At 45.9% G+C, this 23,554-nt stretch overlaps 1 protein-coding gene across 4 annotated transcripts in view; it reads left to right on the top strand.

Annotated features, from left to right (window-relative positions):
* Positions 1–13,534: 13,534 nt before the first annotated feature.
* The window catches only part of LOC143292934 (uncharacterized), a 39,327-nt gene continuing 29,307 nt past the window's right edge, over positions 13,535–23,554 (top strand). Inside the window, exon 1 of one of the 4 annotated variants that reach the window (XM_076603635.1) lies at positions 13,535–13,628. Coding sequence is in view for 3 of the 4 variants with exons in the window: in XM_076603636.1 (XP_076459751.1) it covers positions 14,294–14,305 (12 nt within the window). In the remaining variant the exon portion in view is untranslated. Of the gene's footprint in view, positions 13,629–13,699; positions 14,306–23,554 lie in introns of those variants that run through there. The other 3 variants (XM_076603636.1, XM_076603637.1, XM_076603634.1) reach the window with 3 other exon arrangements.

Below are 23,554 nucleotides of genomic sequence, written 5' to 3'. Positions count from 1 at the left end.
GTACAAGCATATTAACAGTTAATAAGCAAATAAGATATGTAAAATAAAAAGATTTAACGGCTTAGCAATTTAAAAAAAAAAGAAAAGAAAAAAGCTTGCATCAGTGTACTGGGGGGATTATTTGCCAGATTCGTGGTTAATCCCCTGGTACTAACATTGTTGAATGTGTTCAGTGTGTGCTGTCACAAAGGAATGAAAGTGGTGGGAGGGTAACCCCGGAGAGCATTATTTAACAGAGGTTCTTTTGTTGACCAAGGTCTGTGTACTGATCCTGGGAACAATGCAGTGTATTTTTGGGTGACAGTGCCGTCAGCCTCGAACTGGGTTTGTTCAGCACCACAACTGGTTAGCTAGTGATAAGGATTTTGTGCCAACATTTTGAGAATACAACTGAGAATTGTCAGCTCTCTTACTCTCTTTTCCCATCTACTCACCACCCCCACACCTGTCTTGCACACACACACACCAAAGGAACTTTTTCAGAGATGGGCCAGGTGTGGGTATCAGAGACATGTGACATGTGGTTGATCAAACCTCACATATAAAATACACAGGTGATGAAAATATCACTGAGACCAGCTGCAAACATGCGTTGAGTATGCATGGATCTGCATATGATGTAATTGATTTGGGTGCATGTTGTGAAAATTTTTCATTTCCTTTTTTTTTTTTTCTTCACACGAACATATGTTTGTAGTGTCTCCCATCACCCACCCCGCCACCCACACCCACCCTGTATACACCCAACCCCTCTTCTTATCTCAGCCCATATCTCCCGCCGTCTCTACCGCCAATGGCTTCTGTCCACTGAGCTGAAAGGAAGGTGTGGTAGTAACACAGACTAACAGGCTGCCGGCCGCGCCGCGCGGCGTCTCCCTTTCCTTCTATACAGTGACCACAATCAAATGTCGATTATTCCGAGTCAGTCACTGTTTGGGGAATATGCAGAAAAATGCATCATTTCAGTTTTTAAAAAATTAAGAACCTTTATTTTCCAGTCTTGGCCAGACCACCCCGGTGAGCGAAGCGTTCCCTGGGGATAAACCCTGACCGGCACATGGCCCCAGCCCGTCATTTACTGCTACAGCAACTTGTCCAGTTGTTTGTATGTACATTTAAAACATGGTGATTTTCAGTCACAACGGCCAGTTCAATAACTGAGACTCGGAGAGAGAGGGAGAGGCACCCGCTAGATAACAAGTGCCTTCCCGCGCGGAAGGCCCTGAGTGGCCCTGCGCGTTCGTCGAGCTCGCGCCCGTTATGTCCTATTGACAACAACTGTATTAGGTGTCATATACTGTACCATGTCAAACTGATGCAAACTAGGCCTATTGGTTTGCTCTGCTTGGCCAAATTTCGCGCGGCTAACAGTGAAAAGACGGGCCCGCCCGCTCTCAGCCAATCAAACGCCTCTAAAAGCTATAAGCGCTGAATCATTCCTTTGGCCAAGGCTCTCCACGCCAATTGTCAGGTTTACGCTCTGTCTCGTCTTACGCTTTTTTCGGCTATTAAGCTTATCCTTTTGGCCTTATTTGGTTGCATGCGGCTTGTGTTTATTGTATTCTTACATTCTGTGTACTCGATTCGACTCGGCACCCTCGATTCGTTCGTTTTTTTCTGCCTCTAAGTCGATCCTGTCTTTCCTTTCTCTGTTGGGGGTCGGATTTTCGCTGGGTGCCTAAGCGCGGGTTCCATGCCTCGTGTGCCATACCACGAAGGCAGGAATCATGACGCTGGGATTGAGACTCGGCAAGAGACTCTCCCAGGCCCGGAGCTCATGATTCCTCCCGATACGGACCGCGGCGATGCGTCGTTAGACGCTGATCGTGGAGGCGACTTTCGTACCAGTAAAACGGTCATGAAGGGGACCGTGGGGAAAGAGGTACGAGCGTCGCCTCCCGAGGTGTCCCAGCGCGAGGCGGGGAGAGGGGGGAATGGCAAGTCCTCTCCTGGCTGTGGGGACTCGCAGCTAGGCGCGAACTCCCAAGGGGAGGCTGCGCACGGCCATTACCCAGGTCCCCACTCGGAGACGGCCCTCACGGGCCCCATTGTTGTTCCCCTTCCTCCCTTCTCTGTCGACCCCCTCCCCCACCTCCTTTTGGTGGGGGAGAAAAAGTTGGTTCCAGGGGGGGATCTCTACTTTGCCCACCCCGGGCCAAGCCACCCCAGTCTCCCCACGGGAGGGGATTCGGGGCGCGTGGCAACCTGCTCTGCAGGTCTTCCCGCTATCCAGCCGGTCTCCCCTGCTGGGGGAGGCCCGCGCGTGTCAGGCGGTTCCGGGCAGTCAGCCCACTCGTCTGCGAGCGGGACTGACACCCAAGTCGGACCTGACCTCCCTCCGACTTGGCCAGGTTTTTCCCTTCATGGAGGTCAACGCGCCAGTGACCCTTGGGGTTCGGGTTACAGTATGGCTGGTGCCCACGGGTAGTTACCCCCATTCTACCCGTACTGGGGTGCACCTATGGTGCACGCTGGGTTGCCGGGAGTACCAAGGGCCAGCCCCTTGTCCGCTCCCCACCCGACCCAACCCAGCACATCTCACAGGGTGACACACACAGCCCCGACAAGTGGGATCGACTTCCTGTCGGTCAGGTCGAGCTCCTCGACCAATATTGCCACTCTGTCCACAAATCGGGTCTCTGTCAACCCACAGGTGACCTCCACGGTCACAACGGCCTTCTTGTCAGGACCGACGGCAGCTGAGGGGCCCTACTCGGCCCGGGGGAGCCTGCGGTTCCCACCTGCCCAGCCCTCGGTCCTACAGTGAGATGAGTGCGTGTTTGTCCCCTCACAGCACCCGTGGGTCCCTCTTGCATCCAGGGACGCCCTCTCAAGAGGTGGCACCCACCATCCCAAGCATGGTTGGACCTACGGTCCACACGCTCCCCACCCGCTTCAGGTGTCAAGGACATAACAGCGGTGGCCATGGTCCCGGCTCAGGATCGTCCCAGCTCATCCCGCTGGGCTGACCACAGCTCATAGGACGCCCCAGTGGGTACATCCACTTGGGATGGCACCCAGCAGGGGATGGACTGCGAACAAGAGTGGGAGCCCCTGTCTTCGGATGAGGACGAACAAGCAGATGAGCACTCTTCGCCCACATCCCAGGGGGGACAGATTGAGCCCGCGCCTCCCTAGGGACCAGCCTGAACCAAACTCAGACTTTGCCGAGCTCGAACTGACCCTCCCCAATAGGGTCACGTATGCCGAATCAGTCCCTCAGGCTACTTTGTTACCCTTGACCCTCCTTACGCCATGTGACTCTAACTCCAGAACCACAAGGCGACTCAGAGTGCCAGAAATGGCGCAGGAATGGCTTAATAAGCCAACCCGCACTGTCAGGGGTGCTGCTTCCATCCCTCCTCCAGGCAGGGAGTCCCTCTCTGCCCCGGGCGCCTTTTCCCCGGGAAAGTTCCTTAAGATTCCTCCAAGGGAGGGGTGTGGTCCTGGTACACACAGGTCCACCCTGCCTACAGCGGAGCAGAGCCCTCCGCACAGGACAGGATGTTGGTCTCACAGCGCATCACCTTCCCCACTTCAGCTACCCTATCCTTTAAAACGTTAGCAGAGTGGGACAAATTGGCCTGCCGCTGCCTCCTCGAGGTTTCCACGGCGTACACCTTCAACGCGTTCCTCCACAGGGCCAATGAGCTGTGAGAACAGTGTCCGGTTAATCAGGACACGGGGTCTCCTTCCTCAGTCCCGCCTGGCCTCTTCACAGACCAGAGGTTACACGCTTTTGGCAATAGGGTAGCATCTGGTCTCACGGCAGCTGCAGACACAGCTACCAGCCTTCACTTCAATACTGTGCTAGCGTGGCGTGATGCCATTCTCAGCCTCTCTAACATTCCTGTGGAGGAGAGGGCTGCCCTGCGGTCCATCCCAGCACAGCAGCACTCCCTCTTCAGCCAGTTCCCGCCCCATTTTGTCAGCCACAGGGCAGAGACAAACAGGGAGGTGGCCTCATATTTGGCCCACACCTCTCATGGGCTCCAGGGTTCTATGCCATTGAAGAGACCGGCCACCAGGGCCCCTCCATATACCACGCCGCCTATGTCAAAGCAGCGTGTGCAGAATCAGTGGCAGAGGAATAGACCACCTTATGTCCGTCCAAGCCGACCGGCCATGCCCAAGGCCAGAAGGCAGCACCCCCAATGATTAGGCCCCGATTCAGCACCGCCAGTCGTTCAGCCCCTCCAAGTAGGAAACTTGTCCCGGCATGCACATCAGTGGCGTGCTCTGGGACTCAACGATGGGATTATGTCGGTGCTAGAGTTGGGGTACATACTGTCTTGGGTGGAGGACCGCCCCCCTCTAAGATCCACTCCTCCTCCTTAGGTGCCCAGCTCGACGGAGCAGGAGAGCATCCTAGAAAAAGAGATATCGCACCCACTCCTCATGGGGCTATATCTCAACTCTCGGACCCGGGCCCCGGTTTTTACGGCTGGTTGTTGGTGATTCCAAAGGTCTTGGGAGGGTGGAGACCAGTTTTGGACTTGTCCCCCCTCAACAAATTCCTCCCCAAAATCAAATTCAAGATGGACACACAGGCACAGATTCGGGAGACCATCCAACAAGGTGATTGGCCTACCTCTATCGATCTGGAAGATGCTTATTTTCATATGCTCATCCATTCGGCATCCCATCGGTACCTGAGGTTCGTGTGGAGGGACAAGGGGTTCCAGTTCCCGGCCCTCCCATTTAGTCTGTTCCTTGCCCCTTTCCTGTTTACCAAGGTGGTGCGGGAATTGGTGTCCATCGTCCGCTCGGAATCCTTTTGTCTCTGTGTGTACCTGGACGACTGGCTTATCCTGGCCCAGTCGCAGGCCCTGTGCCTGAGTCATACGGCCAGACTTCTAGACCTTTGCTCCCAACTGGGCTTCCTCAGGGACCAGCAGATATGCGATCTGTCCCCACGTCAGTCCTTTGACTTCTTAGGGATGAGATTCGACACGCGGTCCATGATAGTCTCTCTGGCGCCAGATCACTGGGACCATCTGGCAGTTTCCTCAGCCACTGGCGCCACTCCTCCCAAGATACAGCGCGGACACTTTCTTCCGACTTGGGCATGATGGAGTCCACGGCACCTCTCATTCCCCTGGACAGGGTTCTCAAGCGCCCTGTCCAGAGGGCACTGAGGTTACGCCAGTCCCAGAGCACTCAGCCATGGGATACCCAGTTATGTCTGGGCGAGTGGTTCCTCGAGGTGACATCAGAGTGGTTAATCACCCCCCTTCGGACACAGGGGGTGCCCATAGCCCCGCCTACTCTTCAGGTGGCACTCTTCACAGACGCCTCCTCCCTGGGCTGGGGAGCCCACATGGACTCACTCCATGCAGCAGGGACTTGGTCCCCGGAGGAGCGCCTATGCCACATCAATGTTCTGGAACTGGAGGCAGTTCGCAGGGCTCTCCTGCACTTCATGGGGGAGGCCACTGGCAAGACCATCCGCTTGTTCACGGACAAGACGACAGTCGCATGTTATGTGAACAAATGGGGGGGAGCGCACTCGGCAGACCTCTCCATGCGGACCGAGGCTCTCCTCCGTTGGTGCCACAGCAAGGGCATTCCACTTTCAGCGAGACACTTAGCAGGGAAAAACCAACATCTTGGCAGATGCTCTCAGCAGGTCCAAGAGTGTCATACGCACAGAGTACACCCTGGACAAAGACAGCCTTCGGTGGGTGTGGGAACAGTGGTTTCGGCCGATGATGGACCTTGGTCAACAAGAGACTTCCCACTTACGTCTCTTCGGTTGCCGACCCAGAAGCGTGGGCAGTGGATGCTCTCTCTCTAGACTGGAGCAGTCTGATTGCCTCCGCATTTCCTCCCTTTCCAATTCTGTCCAAGGTGATACGGAAAGACAGATTGGAACACCCGCAGCTGATCCTCATTGCGCCTAAATGGCCAGTCCAGACCTGGTTTCCGGACCTTCAGTCCCTGACACATGTTTCCACCCCTGGAACTTGAAACCAAATCTCATCTGCTGAGGCAGCCTCGCTCAGGCACTCCTCATTCCAATCCTCAACTGCTCCACCAGCACGCATGGCTGCTGTGCGGTCGGAACTGTCAGCATCACCATTGAAGTCCTCGACCCAGGGGTGTGCCTCCTCTCACCTCCTCTCCATAGTCACCAGAGCAAGGAGGCAGGGAACGGAGACCTTGTATGACTTTCGCTGGAAGAAATGGTTGCGGTGGTGTACAGCTCAGGGCATTCCCCCTACGAACCCTACGAGCATGCAGCTGGCCAACTTTCTGGCTCTCTGCTCCTCGGTTCTCATCCTGTCTGCTAGTTCTGTGCGAGGGTACAGGTCTGCCATCTGTACCACAATGCAATCAGCTAGGTGGTCCCGCCTTTGAAGCGGATTTCCTGCTGAGAGAGGTGGCTAGGGGTGCCCCTCTGAAGGAAGCTAGAGACCCCAGAAGAGTGCCCCTCTGGGACTTGTTCCTGGTGCTGGATTTCATTCGAAAACAGCCCTTCCTACCATTGGGGACTATTCCTTTTGACATCCTCACCCTCAAGACCACTTTCCTTCTGTGGCTGGCCACAGGCAGTCGTAGAGGTGAGCTGCATGGTCTTAGTGGAATGCCACAAGATCTGGCCTTCTACAGAGATGGTTCCATCACTATTCGTTTCCTTCCAGAGTTTCTGGCTAAGAACCTAGACCCTGAGGTTCCTTCCCCCTCTCTGAGGGTCAGACCTTTGTCTGATATTCTTGCCCAAGATGATGCGGATAGGCACCTCTGTCTCAAATATTATTGGGATAGGTCTCGCCATAGGCGTTCTTCTCAGAGGCGTCTCCTCATCTCCCTCAATGAGAATTACAAGAAAGACATCGCTGCAGGCACCATTTCCCGCTGGGTTCCCCAAGTCATTCGTAGAGCCTACTCTCATGCACACAGGGATATCAGCTGTCTTCATCCCAGAGCACACGAAGTGCGGACCATAGCTACTTCGGCTGTTTTCCAGCACTCAGTGCCAACACAGCATGTCTTGGAGGCAGCTTTCTGGCGGTCTGAGAATCCCTTCATCAACTTCTACCTCAGGAATTTCCGTATGACCAGGGCTGACGGTTCCAAGGAGATTTCCTTTGTCGCGGCTAACACTGCCGTCTCAGTTACAAGGGCTCCCCATACGAACCAGTAGGCGTTGCCCTCCTCCATTTGCTTTAAATTCTGCATCAGTTTGACATGGTACAGTATATGACACCAAAAGGAGGAGTTTGTATTATACTCCATGTTTGGTGTTACATATACTTACCATGTCAAACTCGAATGCCCGCCCGTCCGTCCCCGCGTCTCCGCCGTGGTTCTCATGGGGCATTTTTGTTCATGGCCACGGAATGATTCAGCACTTATAGCTTTTAGAGGCGTTTGATTGGCTGAGAGCGGGCGGGCCCGTCTTTTCACTGTTAGCCGCGCGAAATTTGGCCAAGCAGAGCAAACCAATAGGCCTAGTTTGCATCAGTTTGACATGGTAAGTATATGTAACACCAAACATGGAGTATAATACAAACTCCTCCTTTCGCACAAGCGTCCGTCTGCACCAGCGTACGTAAGAAAAAAAAGTTATAAATAATTATGTCCGTGATATTGACCGGTCTCGTAGATGAGTTCGACTTTATTTGTTGTGACAACCCGCGGTCTTACGTGCTTCGCCTCGCCTGCTCTGCCCCCGCCGAACAGGGTATTATAATTTGTGTTTATTTTTAGGAACTGACTTGCAGGGGCTCTGACAGGTGAAGGGGAAACAAAATTATTTAAAAACAAAAGTTACAGAAAGCGAAAGGCCAAGGTGGACGTGTGCACCAAAGGATGCCACTTTCTTCGACCCTCTCACTCAGGACATCAATGCATTGGAGAGAGTGCCGAGACGTGCAGCTCAGTCGTTTTATCAGTCGCTGGAGACTATTGGCCTGCGATCTCTCACTGACCCCGCAGTGGGAGTGTGAAAAATATACTACACGTATTGCCCGGACTTTCTAACCCTCTCAGGGCTGTAGGCAACACTGAACTTCGGCTTATTTTTTTCTTCATATCAGGCTGGTGCCGGACCGTCTCAGACATATACCTTGTAATAATTTCCTAAAACCGCAAAGACAAAGCAGACTCAGCGATAAGCGTTTGATCTGACAAACCTTAGCAGTCACTCAACATCGTCGACTGATTCTTGTGGAATCAACAGCAGGTGCTTCTCCACTGATCTGAGCCCGCTGCAAGATAGAGCAGTTCAACTGACTTAATTCATTTTTGCAGCGCCGTGACAGCCCCGGCGGCATCGGAATGGAACTCAGTGACCAATTTCTTAGTTTCGTAACAGTCCAGGCAGGTTCTGCCACGAGCTTCAGAGCTCAAATTATGATTTCAAAGGAGGTGGCCCGGCACCCCGGCCTTTACAGTTGGGCCAGCTAACCCCATGCGGTCGCACCCCCCACCAACCCCACCACCCCCGGGCCCCCGCCCCCCAGTCAAACTGGATTCTCCGACGTGTAATCATCATCATCATGACAAAGAAGATCAAAGCATCGTAGGTATACACTACCGCTTGTCCCGGCAAAAGTTAAGCTAATTAAGTTTGTCAGTCACCCAAGTGGCTCAGTTCAACAATAGGCGACGTTGACCATGCCGATGGTTAGAACAACAACAAAAAACAAATAAATAAAACCGTCAGAGCAGCATCGTAGCAGGGGGGGGGGGGGGGGGGGGGGGTTGAGGGGGAAGGATGGACTGATCGACTAAACACCAGCACTGACTTACAATTTGTTAAAAAAGTGTAAATCAAAAGAATGAATTTCTGACGACTCATCGAATCATGTCACCGAGATATTTGAATAAAAATCACAATAAAGTTCTTCCTTGAGTATCTTCCTTCACACACACACACACTGACACACACACACTGCATGACTGGACACACGCACGCGCGCGCACACAGACACACACACACCGGCGTACACATGTAAGTGAAGCGAACATTATACGAGGAAGAAAGTATTGTGTTTGTTATCATGATGATCAGTGATATTAGACACACACATTGTGTGTGTGTGTGTCACGGTGTGTGTGTGTGTGTGTGCCAGTGTGTGTCACTGACGTCTGTGTCAGTGTGTGTGTCCAGCCATGCAGTGTGTGTATGTGTGTGTGTGTCAGCCGGGTGCAAGATGCGTGACTTGAGTCTGTGGGCAGCTGAACGGAGTGCCCAAATTAAGTTCAGAGCGACATTTTACTCAAACACGCAAAGGCCCTATATGCAGTGTGTTTTACTTTAATTTCGCCCCTGATAAATTTAATAACAATTTTATTACCAGCAAACAAAATCAGTTTAATCATAAAACAAGCCCTTGGCGTCTGCCGGGGACCTATTCAACCAACATTTTCATGCACAGATGAAATGATATTTCCATTAGTAGATGCAACCCATTTTCGGTGGTTTTCGACTCCGTTTTGAGGGCTATTTTGCTTGACCAGATAGACTTCATCCTGACCCCACAACGCTACAAGTCCAGTATCAACAAAGCCAACACAAGGACGTTCCCAGGAGCTGATATCGGCAGCGATCATGATCTTGTCTTGGCAACCTTCAAGTTCAAGCTGAAGTGCAAGCGTTGTCCAAGGAATCCCCACATCCGCTTTGACCTAGAAAAGCTGAAGGACCCCGAAATCGCGGATGTGTTCCAGGCTCAAGTAGGCGGGAAGTTCGCAGCCCTCAACTTAATGGACATCGACGTAGACACCCTTGCTAACAACATCAAAGAGGTGCTAACTACAACAGCTGAACAAGTTGTGGGAAAAAAGCGAAAAAGGATCCAACCATGGGTGACAAATGAGGTCCTAGATCTGTGCGACAAGCGGCGAGAACTGAGGAAAAAGAAACACTCTAGTAATGAAGCCAGGACGAAGCACCAACAGTTGAACAGAGAAGTCAGGACGAAGATGAAGGCAGCCAAAGAAAACTGAATAGAGGAGCAGTGCGAAGAAGTTGAGAAAGGCATGGAAGCAGGGAACAGCAAAAGGGCCTATAGCACCCTCAAGACCCTCACCAAGACTAGCCAGCCAAGATCAGCTGTCATCGAAGATAAGGATGGCAAGCTACTGACAGATAGCGAAGAAGTCCTGAAGAGGTGGACAGAATACTGTGACGGCCTCTACAACTACCAGCTCAGTCCAGACTCATCTATATTGCAGGACAACCCACGATCCACAGACTGTGAGGAAAATCTCCAAGTATTGAAGGAGGAGGTTGAGGCTGCAATACAGAGTCTGAAGCCAGAGAAATCCCCAGGAGTGGACAACGTCCCATCTGAGCTTTTGAAGTACGGAGGAAAGGAGACCACAGAAGCACTAACAATGCTATGTCAGAAGATCTGGACAGAAAAGAAGTGGCCAACAGAATGGACCCAATCGCTGGTGATTCCTCTACCCAAGAAGGGCAACCTCAAGCAGTGTCAAAATTACAGGACTATAAGCCTAATTAGCCACCCAAGCAAAGTCATGCTCCGCATCATCCTCAACCGATTGAAATCCAAGGCTGAGGAGCTGCTATCAGAACAAGCAGGCTTTAGAAAAGGGCGGAGCACTGTCGAACAAATATTCAACTGTCGAGTCCTCATTGAAAAACATCTACAACACCAAAAGGACATCTTTCACAACTTCATCGACTTCAAGAAGGCATTCGATCGGGTGTGGCACAGCGGCCTCTGGCAAGTACTGAGAGGCTTCAACACTGATGAAGGGCTCATTCAAGTCATCCAGGCCCTCTACTAACATTCCAGCAGCGCAGTGCTCCTCAACAATCAACAAGGACAGTTCTTTCGGACCACAGTCGGAGTCAGGCAAGGATGCCTATTATCCCCAATACTTTTCAACATCTTTCTGGAGAGAATTATGCAGGAGGCCCTTGAAGACCACCACACCTCCATCACCACTGGCGGTAGGCCAGTCTGCAATCTGCGATTCGCAGACGACATCGACCTCATGGGGGGCACTAACACCGAGCTCCAGGATCTAACAAACAGACTCACTACAAGAGCAAGTGCTTACGGCATGGAGGTCAGCACAGAGAAGTCAAAGGTCATGGTCAACAGCACAACTAACATCAGTGCCAACATAACCATGAATGGTGAGCCCTTGGAAGAAGTGACCAGCTTCAAGTACCTGGGAGCAACCCTGTCCAATGACGGCATCTGCACAGCAGAAATCCGAAATAGGATTAATTCTGCAACGGCAGCGATGGCCAGACTGAACAGGGTATGGAAGAGTAACATCAGTTTCCACACAAAATTCCTGCTTTACAAGTCACTGGTGGTCTCCATCCTCTTATATGGATGTGAGACATGGACACTGATGGCAGAAACAGAAAGAAGAATCAAAGCATTCGAAACCAAGTGCTTGAGGAGACTACTACACATCTCCTACAAGGAGCACAAGACCAATGACTATGTGCGGAACCTGGTCAGCAACCTTGTTGGGCCCCAAGAACCACTGCTGCCGACTGTCAAACGACCCAAATCAGGTTGAGTTCTTCTATAGCGTATGTACGGCTGTTGCAAGGATAGTTTAGCTCGGCCTTGTCAAGCTTGTCAAGTTTGTTTACGCATCTCACCCGTTCCCTTCCCTCCCGCTGCAGCCAAGCGTGAGCCGCAGCTGAAAGAGGAAAAGAAGGGACCCTCGCTTCGCGCTGCAAAAACTGTACAGCTGTATATCGTTGTACAAAGTTATAAAACAAGCCCGACACAGGAAAAGTTTGAAAGTAATTTACACGGCTAGAATGCAACCACACACATTAATTTTCGTTCTAATGAATAATAAAGAACATCTTCAACAGGTAACACTTCCACAAAGTGAATGTATTTTGTGTTTTGTATGTTACTAATATTTCTTTCAATGACCATTTTCCCCGATTCGTAAATCCCGCCTCTCGGAAGGCCTGCTCGCGGCACCGCCAGACAGGGCCATGTCAAGGACGGCCAGGGCCGTGTCAAGGACGGCCTGATCTATATTTATCCATAGTTGCGGCAGGTCTCATTTTCTTTTTCTCAATTAACGAGTCAGACCAAGCTTAATACAATTTTCTGTGACATCTTATTTGTATAAGAAAAAAATTGTTAAATCCAATTAAATTACCACGTGGTCGCGCGAGACAGGGTTTATAATCTCTAACCATATCGGAATATAATTTTTAGTTTCTTTGCAGCTATGACAAATTTGGATCAATTTAAAACAAATGTTCATAGTTGTTCTTATGTTGTTAATTTGTACTTTATCAATTTCCCACAATATTACAACAGCAATGAGCAGTGACAAATCTTATTTTGGAATCGCCAGAACAACCGTTACTATGGTTCTAAACAACATGGCGGCTGCTATACTCAGCCAAACTGGGAACTCTCATCATAAGTTGAAGCAGAGAGCTTTGCGAACTGCCCGCAAACCCAACTCTTTCCCATTTTTCTTATCGCCGGCACACACATTCCGCCTACACCAGGAGCCGGCTTTATCTAAACAACCTGTCAGCCGAAAGAGGGGGCGGCTCGTGACGAGTCGTAACACAGCGAACACAACTTGGGAAGATGGCATTGTTTGGTCACGTCATACGACATAACACCCTCTCCAAAACCACCCTGCAAGGGACTGTAGAGCGAGGGCGCAGACGGGGGCGGCAGAAAAAAAGCTGGTCTGACAACGTCAAGGAATGGACCAAAATGACGATGCCAGATCTCCTCACGACAGCTGCCAACAGAACGGCGTGGCGAGCTATGACATCTTCCTCATGTCCCCCCAACGACCCCAGCGGTCGAGGGAATGAGTGAGTGAGTGAGTTACTTGATGCGGATTCATTCGCTATCATAACGTGCCGCCGTGCCATCTTGCTCTTTTCGTTTTCAGCACCATGAAAATCCGGGTAAACCAACATTCATACGGCTTGAGACAAGCTTCCGGTTCGGGTTCATGGTCATTCTGCGTGGTAATTTGCCGCGCCTTAGAAGGGTCGATAACACGCAACATATACTTTCTCATTATGTCTTCATATTCATTGCAAAACACACGAACATTTTCCGTCGTAAAACTAGGCCCCAGATTTTATTATGTCACCATAAAAGGTTGTGTTGTTTTTTTTCAAAGATATAGCAGACGCACGCAGCTTTTAATATAGCCTAACCAAAATAGCAACCAATCAGGTTCTACGAAATCAAAGATTAATTTCCAATTTTTTCTGTTTTTACACACAGATCGCCCCCACCATTACAGCGTTCATTTAACAGCAACAGAAAAGGGAAATTTAAAACCAACGGGTGCTACACACATGAGATAAATTATAGGACTTTGAAATGACTGTATCCTAATTTCTACTGTATCTGTGTTTGTGTATGATTTTCGATTATGTTCATAACTTGTTATGTACTATCCCCCCCCCCCCCCCCCCCCCCCCCCCAATATTCCTCGTGACCCCCGTACACTTGGTAATATTACTAATAAAGACATATTCTATTCTATTGTGTAATGCCATATGCGAGCTCGAAGGAGACCGAGTGGGGTGAAGGGAAGTAACCGTTATCAACGAAAAGAAGTCGAAAAGCGTGTTGACCCTCAGTTGACTTTATTCAGATTCTGTTGAGGATTATTTCTGAGTAAGATGATCATCTGTTATGGCATGGATATGTACTTTGACCCCCATTTTGTGTTGTTGTGGTTTCGTATATAATGGTATCAGTTATTTTCCGTTTATACATTTGATTGGGTTTGTATGAGTGATTTTTAACGACTGAAGCGACCGGTTTGTACACATTGCGAGGTTTTTGGCCTGGCAGAGCAACACATGGTGGTTCTTTTAGGGCCTATTTTGCCATTGACTGCATATTATTCCTATCTTGAGAGCAGCAGCAATCCTCCTTGAGCGATTTTGTCATCCCTATTGTTTTTGGGCTGAAATAATTTAGTTGCATCGAAATTTCGAGAAGCATTAGAGTTGGAAGCGCATGCGTGGTGTAAGATGGAAGACAGTAAACTCGAGGCCACAAATTAAATCGATTCAGCAAAATAAGTTTTGTGACAACAATATCAGATCGTCTGGCAAAGTGTATAAAGTGCTTCTGGAGCTGGACAAACAAGTTAATTGTGGTAATTGACACTGTAAAGCAAATATCGACGCCGAGGTGGACCCGCTGAAAACGGTCAGATCTTCGCCCCCAACTTTAGCTACCACTTCCGGCCTAAGCAAATTTGTTTGTTGATTTCTTTTTCCTGCTTTTCGATCTATTCCACATCCCTTGAGCAGAATATTATCATCCAAAGCATGATTTGGCCGGTGAGTGACTTTTTTTCTTTCTTATTAAGACCAAGGACAAGTACGAAGCAGACTAGGTCTTGCCGATCTATTTTTAGCTCAGCATCACAGGCTCACCTGTTAACACGAAACTACCAACTCAGTGGCGGCAGCCCCCTTGGCCGATGCCGGGAAACCTATGAACGCCTAAAAAATTGACTAATTTTGAAGTGCATTTTCTCAAATTTGATTTCATTTTGTGAAAACCTATCCAACTGAAATAATTATTTATCATCCATATTTTTAATTTTTATTGTGTTTGCTTTATGCAATGCGTGAACGAGTTCGCGAATGGAAGAAAAAGAAATGTACTGTAACGCGAAATAGCGACCCCTGTTCAATGGCGGCCGGCGTCTTTCTGAGCGCGACACAGTTAGTTTCAACCACATAGTGGAAAAAATCGCATCCGTTGTTTTCCATTCATTGGTTACTGTTCGAAAAACTGGGAGCCGTGAAAGGCAAAAGTTCAAGGAGAATTTTCGTGTGTTTTTTTCCAAGCCTTGGGCGAAGTAGGGTAGTTAGATCTGAGCGCAAAGTTACGGGAATTTTTCGGCTATCTTTCAACGCCTCGCGCAGTTCGAAAAAGAAATCTGACCCTACGTGATACTGTATGGAGCGGTAACGAGCATTTTCTGCTGATTTCAATGGTATCCGAAACTAAGATTTTTGATCCATGGTCAATTTGCTCAAGCGATTCAAAAGCAGGTACCCCTCTTCGTCAGTTCGACACAGGAGAGCGGCACTTCATCTAACACAAAAATGGCATTGTTTCTCCAGAAAATCTTAAGTTTCATCGGTAAGTTTTATATTATTTTTTAAAACGAATGTCTTTAGCACTTTCATGCACAATATTGAGCTGAAATTCTTTGAATCAGGATTTTGATCGATGTCAGTAACTGAGCAGCTTGGATCTATTTCATCAGTGTTTTCGTAACGTGACACCGTGTTTCAATCGGAACACGATTTATTTTTTTCTGAGTAAAACACACAAAAACTATTGATACAGAATGAAAAATGGACATGTTAAAACAGAGCCCATTAATTCCAATTACTAATATTTGATTGATTTTTGCTTTAGTAAGCAAAATATTACCTGGGTCTAAAACTGGAAGTGCTCGGGACAGCATTAGCGTCGTCTGCTATAGACTCGGTGAGTGTTAAATAAGTGAGTAAAAATTGTAATGTGGTTTCTTTTTCCATAAAATGAGCATTTCATTCAACATCACACAAAAGTCTGATATTATAGTTGCATTCTGCTTCGATAGCTGTAAAACTTTATATTAATATATACAGACAGATAGATACTATGCTCTCACATTACAAAAAGAACAAGAACACCAATTCATACTAACCCCACGCTCCCCCTCCCCCCACCTCCCCCTCTCTCCTCTGCAAACGTCACTTTAATAATTTGCTGTGTTGTATAATCATTCCCCTCACTTGTCTCAGAGAATCTCCTACCAATTGTAAGGAGAGGGGAAGGGGTTGTCAATGGTTGTGGCAAACTTGGCACTGAGCCAAATCACTGACCACTTGCTCCTGCTTTGAATCCCTGACTGCTGACAGTGATATAACCCACCACCTCCTCCCTCCAGTCATCCCCTTCCCCATTTCTTTCCCCGTCAGTGGAGTAGGTGTTTGTGTGTGTATGAGTGAGAGAGAGCAAGTTTGCATTTGCACAAGTATGCTTGTGAGTATGTTTATGTATGTCTGAGTATGAAAAAAGTGTAATGTGAAGAGATATATGATTAATTTGAACAGTACAGTCAACATCCTGTTTCTTAAAAAAAAAATTAACACCAATTTTTAACAAACTAAAATTAGTAAAAAGAAAATCAGTACAATAATACCCATAGCCTAAGTTGCACATCAGGTTCAGTCAAACTATATAACACTATCTGGGATCCAGCAATTAAGAGTATAATGTGTGTGTGTGTGTGTGTGTTCATGTAACCCATGATATGCTGTGCATCTCGACTGCATGAAACAGGAAACAAAGGGATAATTCATGAAATGATAAAATGCAAAATACCATGCACATATTGTGAATGAAATATTCACTTTGATACATATATATATATAGATATATATATATATATATATATAAGTAGGTAGCGGCAGCCCCCATGGCCGATCCCGGGAAACCTATGAACGCCTAAAAAATTGACTAATTTTGAAGTGCATTTTCTCAAATTTGATTTCATTTTGTGAAAAACTATCCAACAAATAATTATTCATCATCCATATTTTAAAGTTTTTATTGTGTTTGCTTTATACAATGCGTAATGAGTTTGCGGATGGAAGAAAAAGAAGTGTACTGTAACGCGAAATAGCGATCCTTGTTCAATGGTGGCCGGCGTCTTTCTGAGCGCGACACAGTTAGTTTCAACCACATTGTTGAAAAAATCGCATCCGTTGTTTTCCATTCATTGGTTACTGTTCGAAAAACTGGGAGCCGTGAAAGGCGAAAGTTCAAGGAGAACTTTTGTGTGTTTTTTTCCAAGCCTTGGGCGAAGTAGGGTAGTTAGATCTGAGCGCAAAGTTACGGGAATTTTTCGGCTATCTTTCAACGCCTCGCGCAGTTCGAAAATGAAATCTGACCCTACGCGATACTGTATGGAGCGGTAACGAGCATTTTCTACTGATTTCAATGGTATCCGAAACTAAGATTTTTGATCCATGGTCAATTTGCTCAAGCGATTCAAAAGCAGGTACCCCTCTTCGTCAGTTGCGTCGGCCCAATCAACATTCGACACAGGAGAGCGGCACTTCATCTAACACAAAAATGGCATTGTTTCTCCAGAAAATCTTAAGTTTCATCAGTAAGTTTTATAATATTTTTGAAAACAAATGTCTTTAGCACTTTCAAGCACAATATTGAGCTGAAATTCTTTGAATCGGGATTTTGATCGATGTCAGTAACTGGGCAGCTTGGATGTATTTCATCAGTGTTTTCGTAACGTGACACCGTGTTTCAATCGGAACACGATTTATTTTTTTCTGAGTAAAACACACAAAAACTATTGATACAGAATGAAAAATGGACATGTTAAAACAGAGCCCATGAATTCCAATTACTAATATTTGATTGATTTTTGCTTTTGTAAGCAAAATATTACCTGGGTCTAAAACCGGAAGTGCTCGGGACAGCATTAGCGTCGTCTGCTACAGACTCGGTGAGTGTTAAATAAGTGAGTAAAAAAAATTGTAATGTGGTTTCTTTTTCTGTAAGATGAACATTTCATTCAACATCACACAAAAGTCTGATAGTCTGATATTATAGTTGCTTTCTGCTTCGATAGCTGTGAAACTTTATATTAATACAGTGGAACCTCCCTATTAAGACTTTGAAAAATCAGCCAAATTTAGGTCTTAATTGAGAGGGGTCTTAATAGAGAGGAGTCACATTGGGCACATTTCACACAGACGCACTCACACACATAGATACGCACACATATGAATGAAAGAAAAACTGTAATGATGAAATCAGTGTCAATTAAAACACTAAACATTACATATACATGTACTGTACACACAGTCATAGAAATCTCTTCTATACATGTGGCTATTGTTTTGTAAAAAAACTGTGAGATCATTGATTGTTTTTTGGACACAGTGTTTTTGATGATGTGCATTTTCTCTATCTCTACTTTTGCATCACTCATGTTCTCAAGAATTGAGATGCCATGAGCCAGTCCAAAGCGAGCAAGTTCATGAGCATATTTTGCTGCTGTGGAGAAGTCGATCACTGGTGCTTCTTCAGCCTCAGGCTCCTCTTCCTCAGCATCTTCCTTGACATCTTCAGCTGCACTGCCTGAAGCTGTGGATTGTGCTGTGTAGCAGGTGTCAGGGAAGATCTGCAGGTTTTCCTCAACAGCTGTCATCTCCTCCAGTGTTGCACCCTCCAACAGAGCAGCAGCTCCATCACCCAGAGGCTCCTCTTCTTCACCTGGCCCTTCAGCTGTAGCCACTGCAACCTGGACATCTTTGCACACACACACACACACACACACACACACACACGCACGCACACACACAGAGTACAGACACACATACACACAAACAAACACACATACACACACAGAGTACAGACACACACACACACACACACACACACACACACACACACACACACACATGCACAGAGAAAATGTCACCTACAAACTACAAATCAAAATGTATGTGAAACAAAGAGAATGGAAGCACACACACACACACACACACATGCACATGCACAGAGAAAATGTCACCTACAATGTATGTGAAACAGAGAATGGAAGCACACACACACACACACACACACACACAGAGAGAAAATGTCACCTACAAATTACAAATCAAAATGTATGTGAAACAAAGACAATGGAAGCACACACACACACAAAGAAAACTCACTTCTGTTCTTTGTGTTTGTATTGTCCAGAATTGATGTGAATGAATAAAGAATTTTAACTGTAGAATGGAAACAAGTCAGAAAATGTATATGAAATAAAGAGTTATCACAAACATACACACAAATGCACACATAGAACACAAAATATAAGTTTTATCTCTCTTAGTCTTGCACACAAACACACACAAACACACACATGCACATACCTTGTTGAGGATCTGGACAGAATCCACACTTCTTGAAACAGCTCGTCACTGTGCTTGGCTTCAAGGAGTTCCAGGCTTTCTTCAGCCAGAAGACAGCATCCAACAGACTGACTGACTTGGCCAGTTCTGTGCCAGTGGCAGTGCCATCCCTCTCCATTTCAAAAAGAACATGGCGAAGAAGGCATTTTCTGTACTGCAGTTTTACAGCCTGGATGATTCCAGCGTCACAGGGCTGCAGACGCGAGGTGGTGTTGGGTGGCAGCATCACAAATTTGATGTTTGACAGCTGGATTGGGGGGTGAGCAGAGCAGTTGTCCACAAACAATAGAATATGTCTCTGCAAAATCTTCATTCTGTTGTTCAGTTTACTGGCCCACTCTGTGAAGATGATTGAGGTCATCCATGCTTTTTTATTAAATTTGTAATCCACCCCAAGTGATGATATGTCCAGTCCTTGGAAACACCTTGGTTTGGCACTTCTTCCAATTACAAGAGGCTTGAGTTTTTCCCCTGTGGCACTGACACAAAGCAGAATGCTGACCCTCTCCTTTGATGTCTTGATGCCAGCTGCCTCTTGGCCTTTCACTACCATCGATTTGGACGGCAAAGTTCTGTAAAAAAAGACCAGTCTCGTCCGCGTTGAAAATGTTTTCCGGGCTGTAGCCCTCACAAAGATGTGGCAAACGGCCGATCCAATCATCTACAGTTTGTTGGTTGACGTCTCCCCGCTCACCACTCAGACACGACTGATGAACATTTCGTCGAGCCATTTTTCCAACCAGCCATTCGATGCCATGAAGCCATCACACCCACTACCCACAGCCAGACACAGTGCTTTTTCTTGGATCAGTTTTCCTGTTACTGGAATATTTTTTCTTCTGGCTTCACAAAACCACTCCCACACTTCCTCGTCGATGTCCGTGTACGTGGTTTTGCGAATTTTTGACAACTTTCTGTCCCCACTCTCACCGCTCTGCCATCTTGTCAGGATCGACTCTTTGTCTCTGATAATTGACTGGATTTGAGTTTTACCAACATCCAACGATTTCGCAATGGAAATCGCACTTTCCCCACGCGAACTCCGTTCAACAACCTTGACACGTTCTTCCAGAGTCAGGGCTTTTCTTTTTCGTGAAGATTTTGATGCTGACATCTTGAAGTGAAAACGCACGTGGAAGCTGAAGCCGAGATGAAATTGTGTGCAGTGGAACCGTTGTGTCGTCTTTGGCGGAAGGCGCGAACGCTATTGGAAGGGCGATAACTCTGAGCGACTTTTATGAAGCAGTGTTTCCGGTCTTTGTCTAAAAAGTGGGAATGTAGCGACTTTTTAAGATCGGTACCACGCATTTTCGATTTATTTTCAGTCATTTTGGGGCAAATTTTACGCAAGAAGTCGTATCTGACTAATATTTTTCGGTCGCAAGTCGCGTTTGGGAGGTGGTCGTAATACAGAGTTATTTTATATAATAAAGTGTGTCGGTCGTGAGGGTGCCGGTCGCATCTTAGAGGGAGTCGTAATAGGGAAGGTCGGAGTGAGGAGGTTCCACTGTATATACAGACAGATAGTTACTATGCTCTCACATTCCAAAAAGAACAAGAACACCAATTCATACTACCCCCACCCCCCACCCACCCCCACCTCTGCAAACTTCACTTTAATAATTTGCTGAAAGTTGTATAATCATTCCCCTCACTTGTCTCTGAGTATCATCCACCAATGGTAAGTAGAGGGGAGGGGGTTGTCAATGGTTGTGGCAAACTTGGCACTGAGCCAATTCATTGACCACTTGCTTCGGCTTAGAATCCCTGACTGCTGACCCACCACCTCCTCCCTCCAATCATCCCCTCCCCCATTTCTTTCCTGTCAGTGGATTAGGTGTGTGTGTGTGTGTGAGTGAGAGAGAGAGAGAGAGAGAGAGCGCAAGTTTGCATTTGCACATGTATGCTTGTGAGTATGTGTATGTATGTCTGAGAATGAAAAAAGTGTAATGTGAAGAGATATATGATTAATTTGAACAGTGCAGTCAACATCCTGTTTCTTAAAAAAATTAACACCAATTTTTAACAAACTAAAATTAGTAAAAAGAAAATCAGTACAATAATACCCATAGCCTAAGCTGCACTCAGGTTAAGTCAAACTATATAACACTATCTGGGATCCAGCAATAAAGAGTATAACGTGTGTGTGTGTGTGTGTGTTCATGTAACCCATGATATGCTATGCATCTTGACTGCATGAAACAGGAAACAAAGAGATAATTCATGAAATGATAAAATGCAAAATACCATGCACATATTGTGAATGAAATATTCACTTTGATATATATATATATATATTTATATCTAAGACATGCATTCTCACATACACACACAAATAAAGGTGAGTACACAAAAAATATATATCAAAGAATAAGATACAAAGTATGATGTGCATATTAACAATAAAATATTCAGTATTTAGTAATCATATATACCTAAGACATTAAGTAATACATTCATCTCAATCATGAAATGTAGTACCCTGAAGTGGAAATATTTGAGTACATAATCGCATGCAACAAAGACACATAAGTTGAACAGTACATGTAGATGGCAAAGCTCTTGTCAGCAACTGGAAAGGACAGACCCCCAAAACCTCAGCCTCAGTTGCCAAAGCATAAGTTATTGCTGCAATTTGAGTTATTGTGTGAAAGGTAAATGCAGCCAAATAGTTCAGTGCAGTGAATTTTGTGTTGCTGCTGAATGCATACTTGCCTGTCAGTATGCCATTTTATAATTCTGTTATCACAGTGTTTTCCTCCCACTCAAAACACACAGAAATTGACAAAATCCTAAACATGTATTAAACTGAGAGCTCTGTTTTTGGTTGTATGTTTTAAATTTAATATAACTTTTGTTCTTTCTTATGAGCTGATCTGTGTATCTAACATGTTGCAGAAAGGGCTGCTCATGGCAGGGCATGTAAGACCTATTCAATGATCCAAAAAGGCCAGTATGAACAGCTCAGGTAGCGAGCAGTATGTTATTGCTGATGCCAGGTAACCTGTGAGTGCCAAAAAAGAATTTTTTTGGTGTGCATTTTCTCTCTTGTGAATCAAATGCCATTTTGGGAACAAATAAAGATGCATCATCCACCTTTTATTTCTTATTTATTGTGGTTCTTCTACAATGAAATGCATGACTGGGTTCATGGATAGAAGAAAAAGCTAGAGAGCTGAAAGAAAACAGATTCATATATCTGTCATTTTTGCTAGCAACTTAAGTAATATTTGCTCCCTCTTGGGAACCTTTGTTGTGGAATGCCCCATCAACCTACCCATTCTGTACAATGCTCTCAAGTTGCATTTGTTTAAAAATTTGCAGTAATTTTGCAGAAGCTGATCAGCCAAGACCACTGGTAACTTATTGTGGCTGTAACTTCAATATTTTTTCAAAAACAAAAATTTTGAAGAAGTCTCATCCACAACGTGCACCCTTATTTATGAGGAAATCGGGTATCATTCCTTTTCTGCCAACTTTAGATGAAAGTTTTAAGATTGATTTTAATTTATTTTGAAAGCTGATATTTCACTTAATGCACACACAAAATTTCCTGGTCCTACTTGTGACAGTTACTGAAATATTCATCTTTGCAGCATGCTACCCCAGTAAACAGTCTTTTTTCCGCTGGTCAAATTGAAGATTTTTCAAAGTTTGAGACTCTGATACTTAAAATTCAGTAAATTATCCTGCCTGAAAAAAATTCAGTGCACTTTTTGTGATGTATTCTGCAAGATATTTTATTATGAAATGCAGCTGTCTATTCTTTTCAGTGCTGTAGACCTTCAAAGTTGCTATTCTGTGCAGATTGACATGTCTTGATTTTCTATTTCCCCCTACTTTGACAGGCATGTTTTCCAATTTCTTCGCTGCTGAAGTGTTATTTTTTTCTTGTGCAATATGCTATTATTATATGGTTTTTAGAAGTATATGAGTTTTCATAACAGTATCATCATGGACAGTACAGTATGACTGTGAAAATATTAAGTACTAACAGCATGTACGCATCGTCACATCTTTAAAATGGAATATCTTCAGAACCAATCAAGATATTCACTTACTTTTTGACTCACTTGTGTAAACAAAGTGAGTCTATGTTTTAACCTGGTGTTCGGTTGTCTGTGTGTCCGTGGTAAACTTTAACATTGACATTTTCTCTGCAACTACTTTGTAAGTTGACACCAAATTTGGCATAAAAATAGGAAAAATCCAGTTCTTTCCAGTCATCTTGTTTAAAACAATATTGCGCTTCTGGGATTGGCACAAAAAAATAAAGAATGAAGCCTAATTATATGCAAACTGCATTTGCTGTTATATTTATATTTTTTGTATTCTCTAAACTTGACACTTTGATCTGATATTCTGACCCAACAGCTAGAGCAGTCATTATTATCATTTTTTGTTCAAACAGGAACTTCTTTTGCTAAGCATGGAATTTTTATTTATTTTGCAAACGTTTTGGTGCAAATAGTAAAAAGGCGAAATTACTCTGTAATGCTAGTGGAGTTAATTTGCTTTAAACTGATCTTTCTCATCTTAAACATTACATTTTGAAACAAGAGAGGCAAGGCCTTCAAGACTCACTTGTGATGC

The sequence above is a fragment of the Babylonia areolata genome, chromosome 18 (assembly GCF_041734735.1).
Source record: "Babylonia areolata isolate BAREFJ2019XMU chromosome 18, ASM4173473v1, whole genome shotgun sequence".
NCBI classification, from domain to species: domain Eukaryota; kingdom Metazoa; phylum Mollusca; class Gastropoda; order Neogastropoda; family Buccinidae; genus Babylonia; species Babylonia areolata.
The sequence above is the reverse complement of the archived record's forward strand: the minus strand, read 5'-3'. Positions and strand labels throughout refer to the sequence as shown.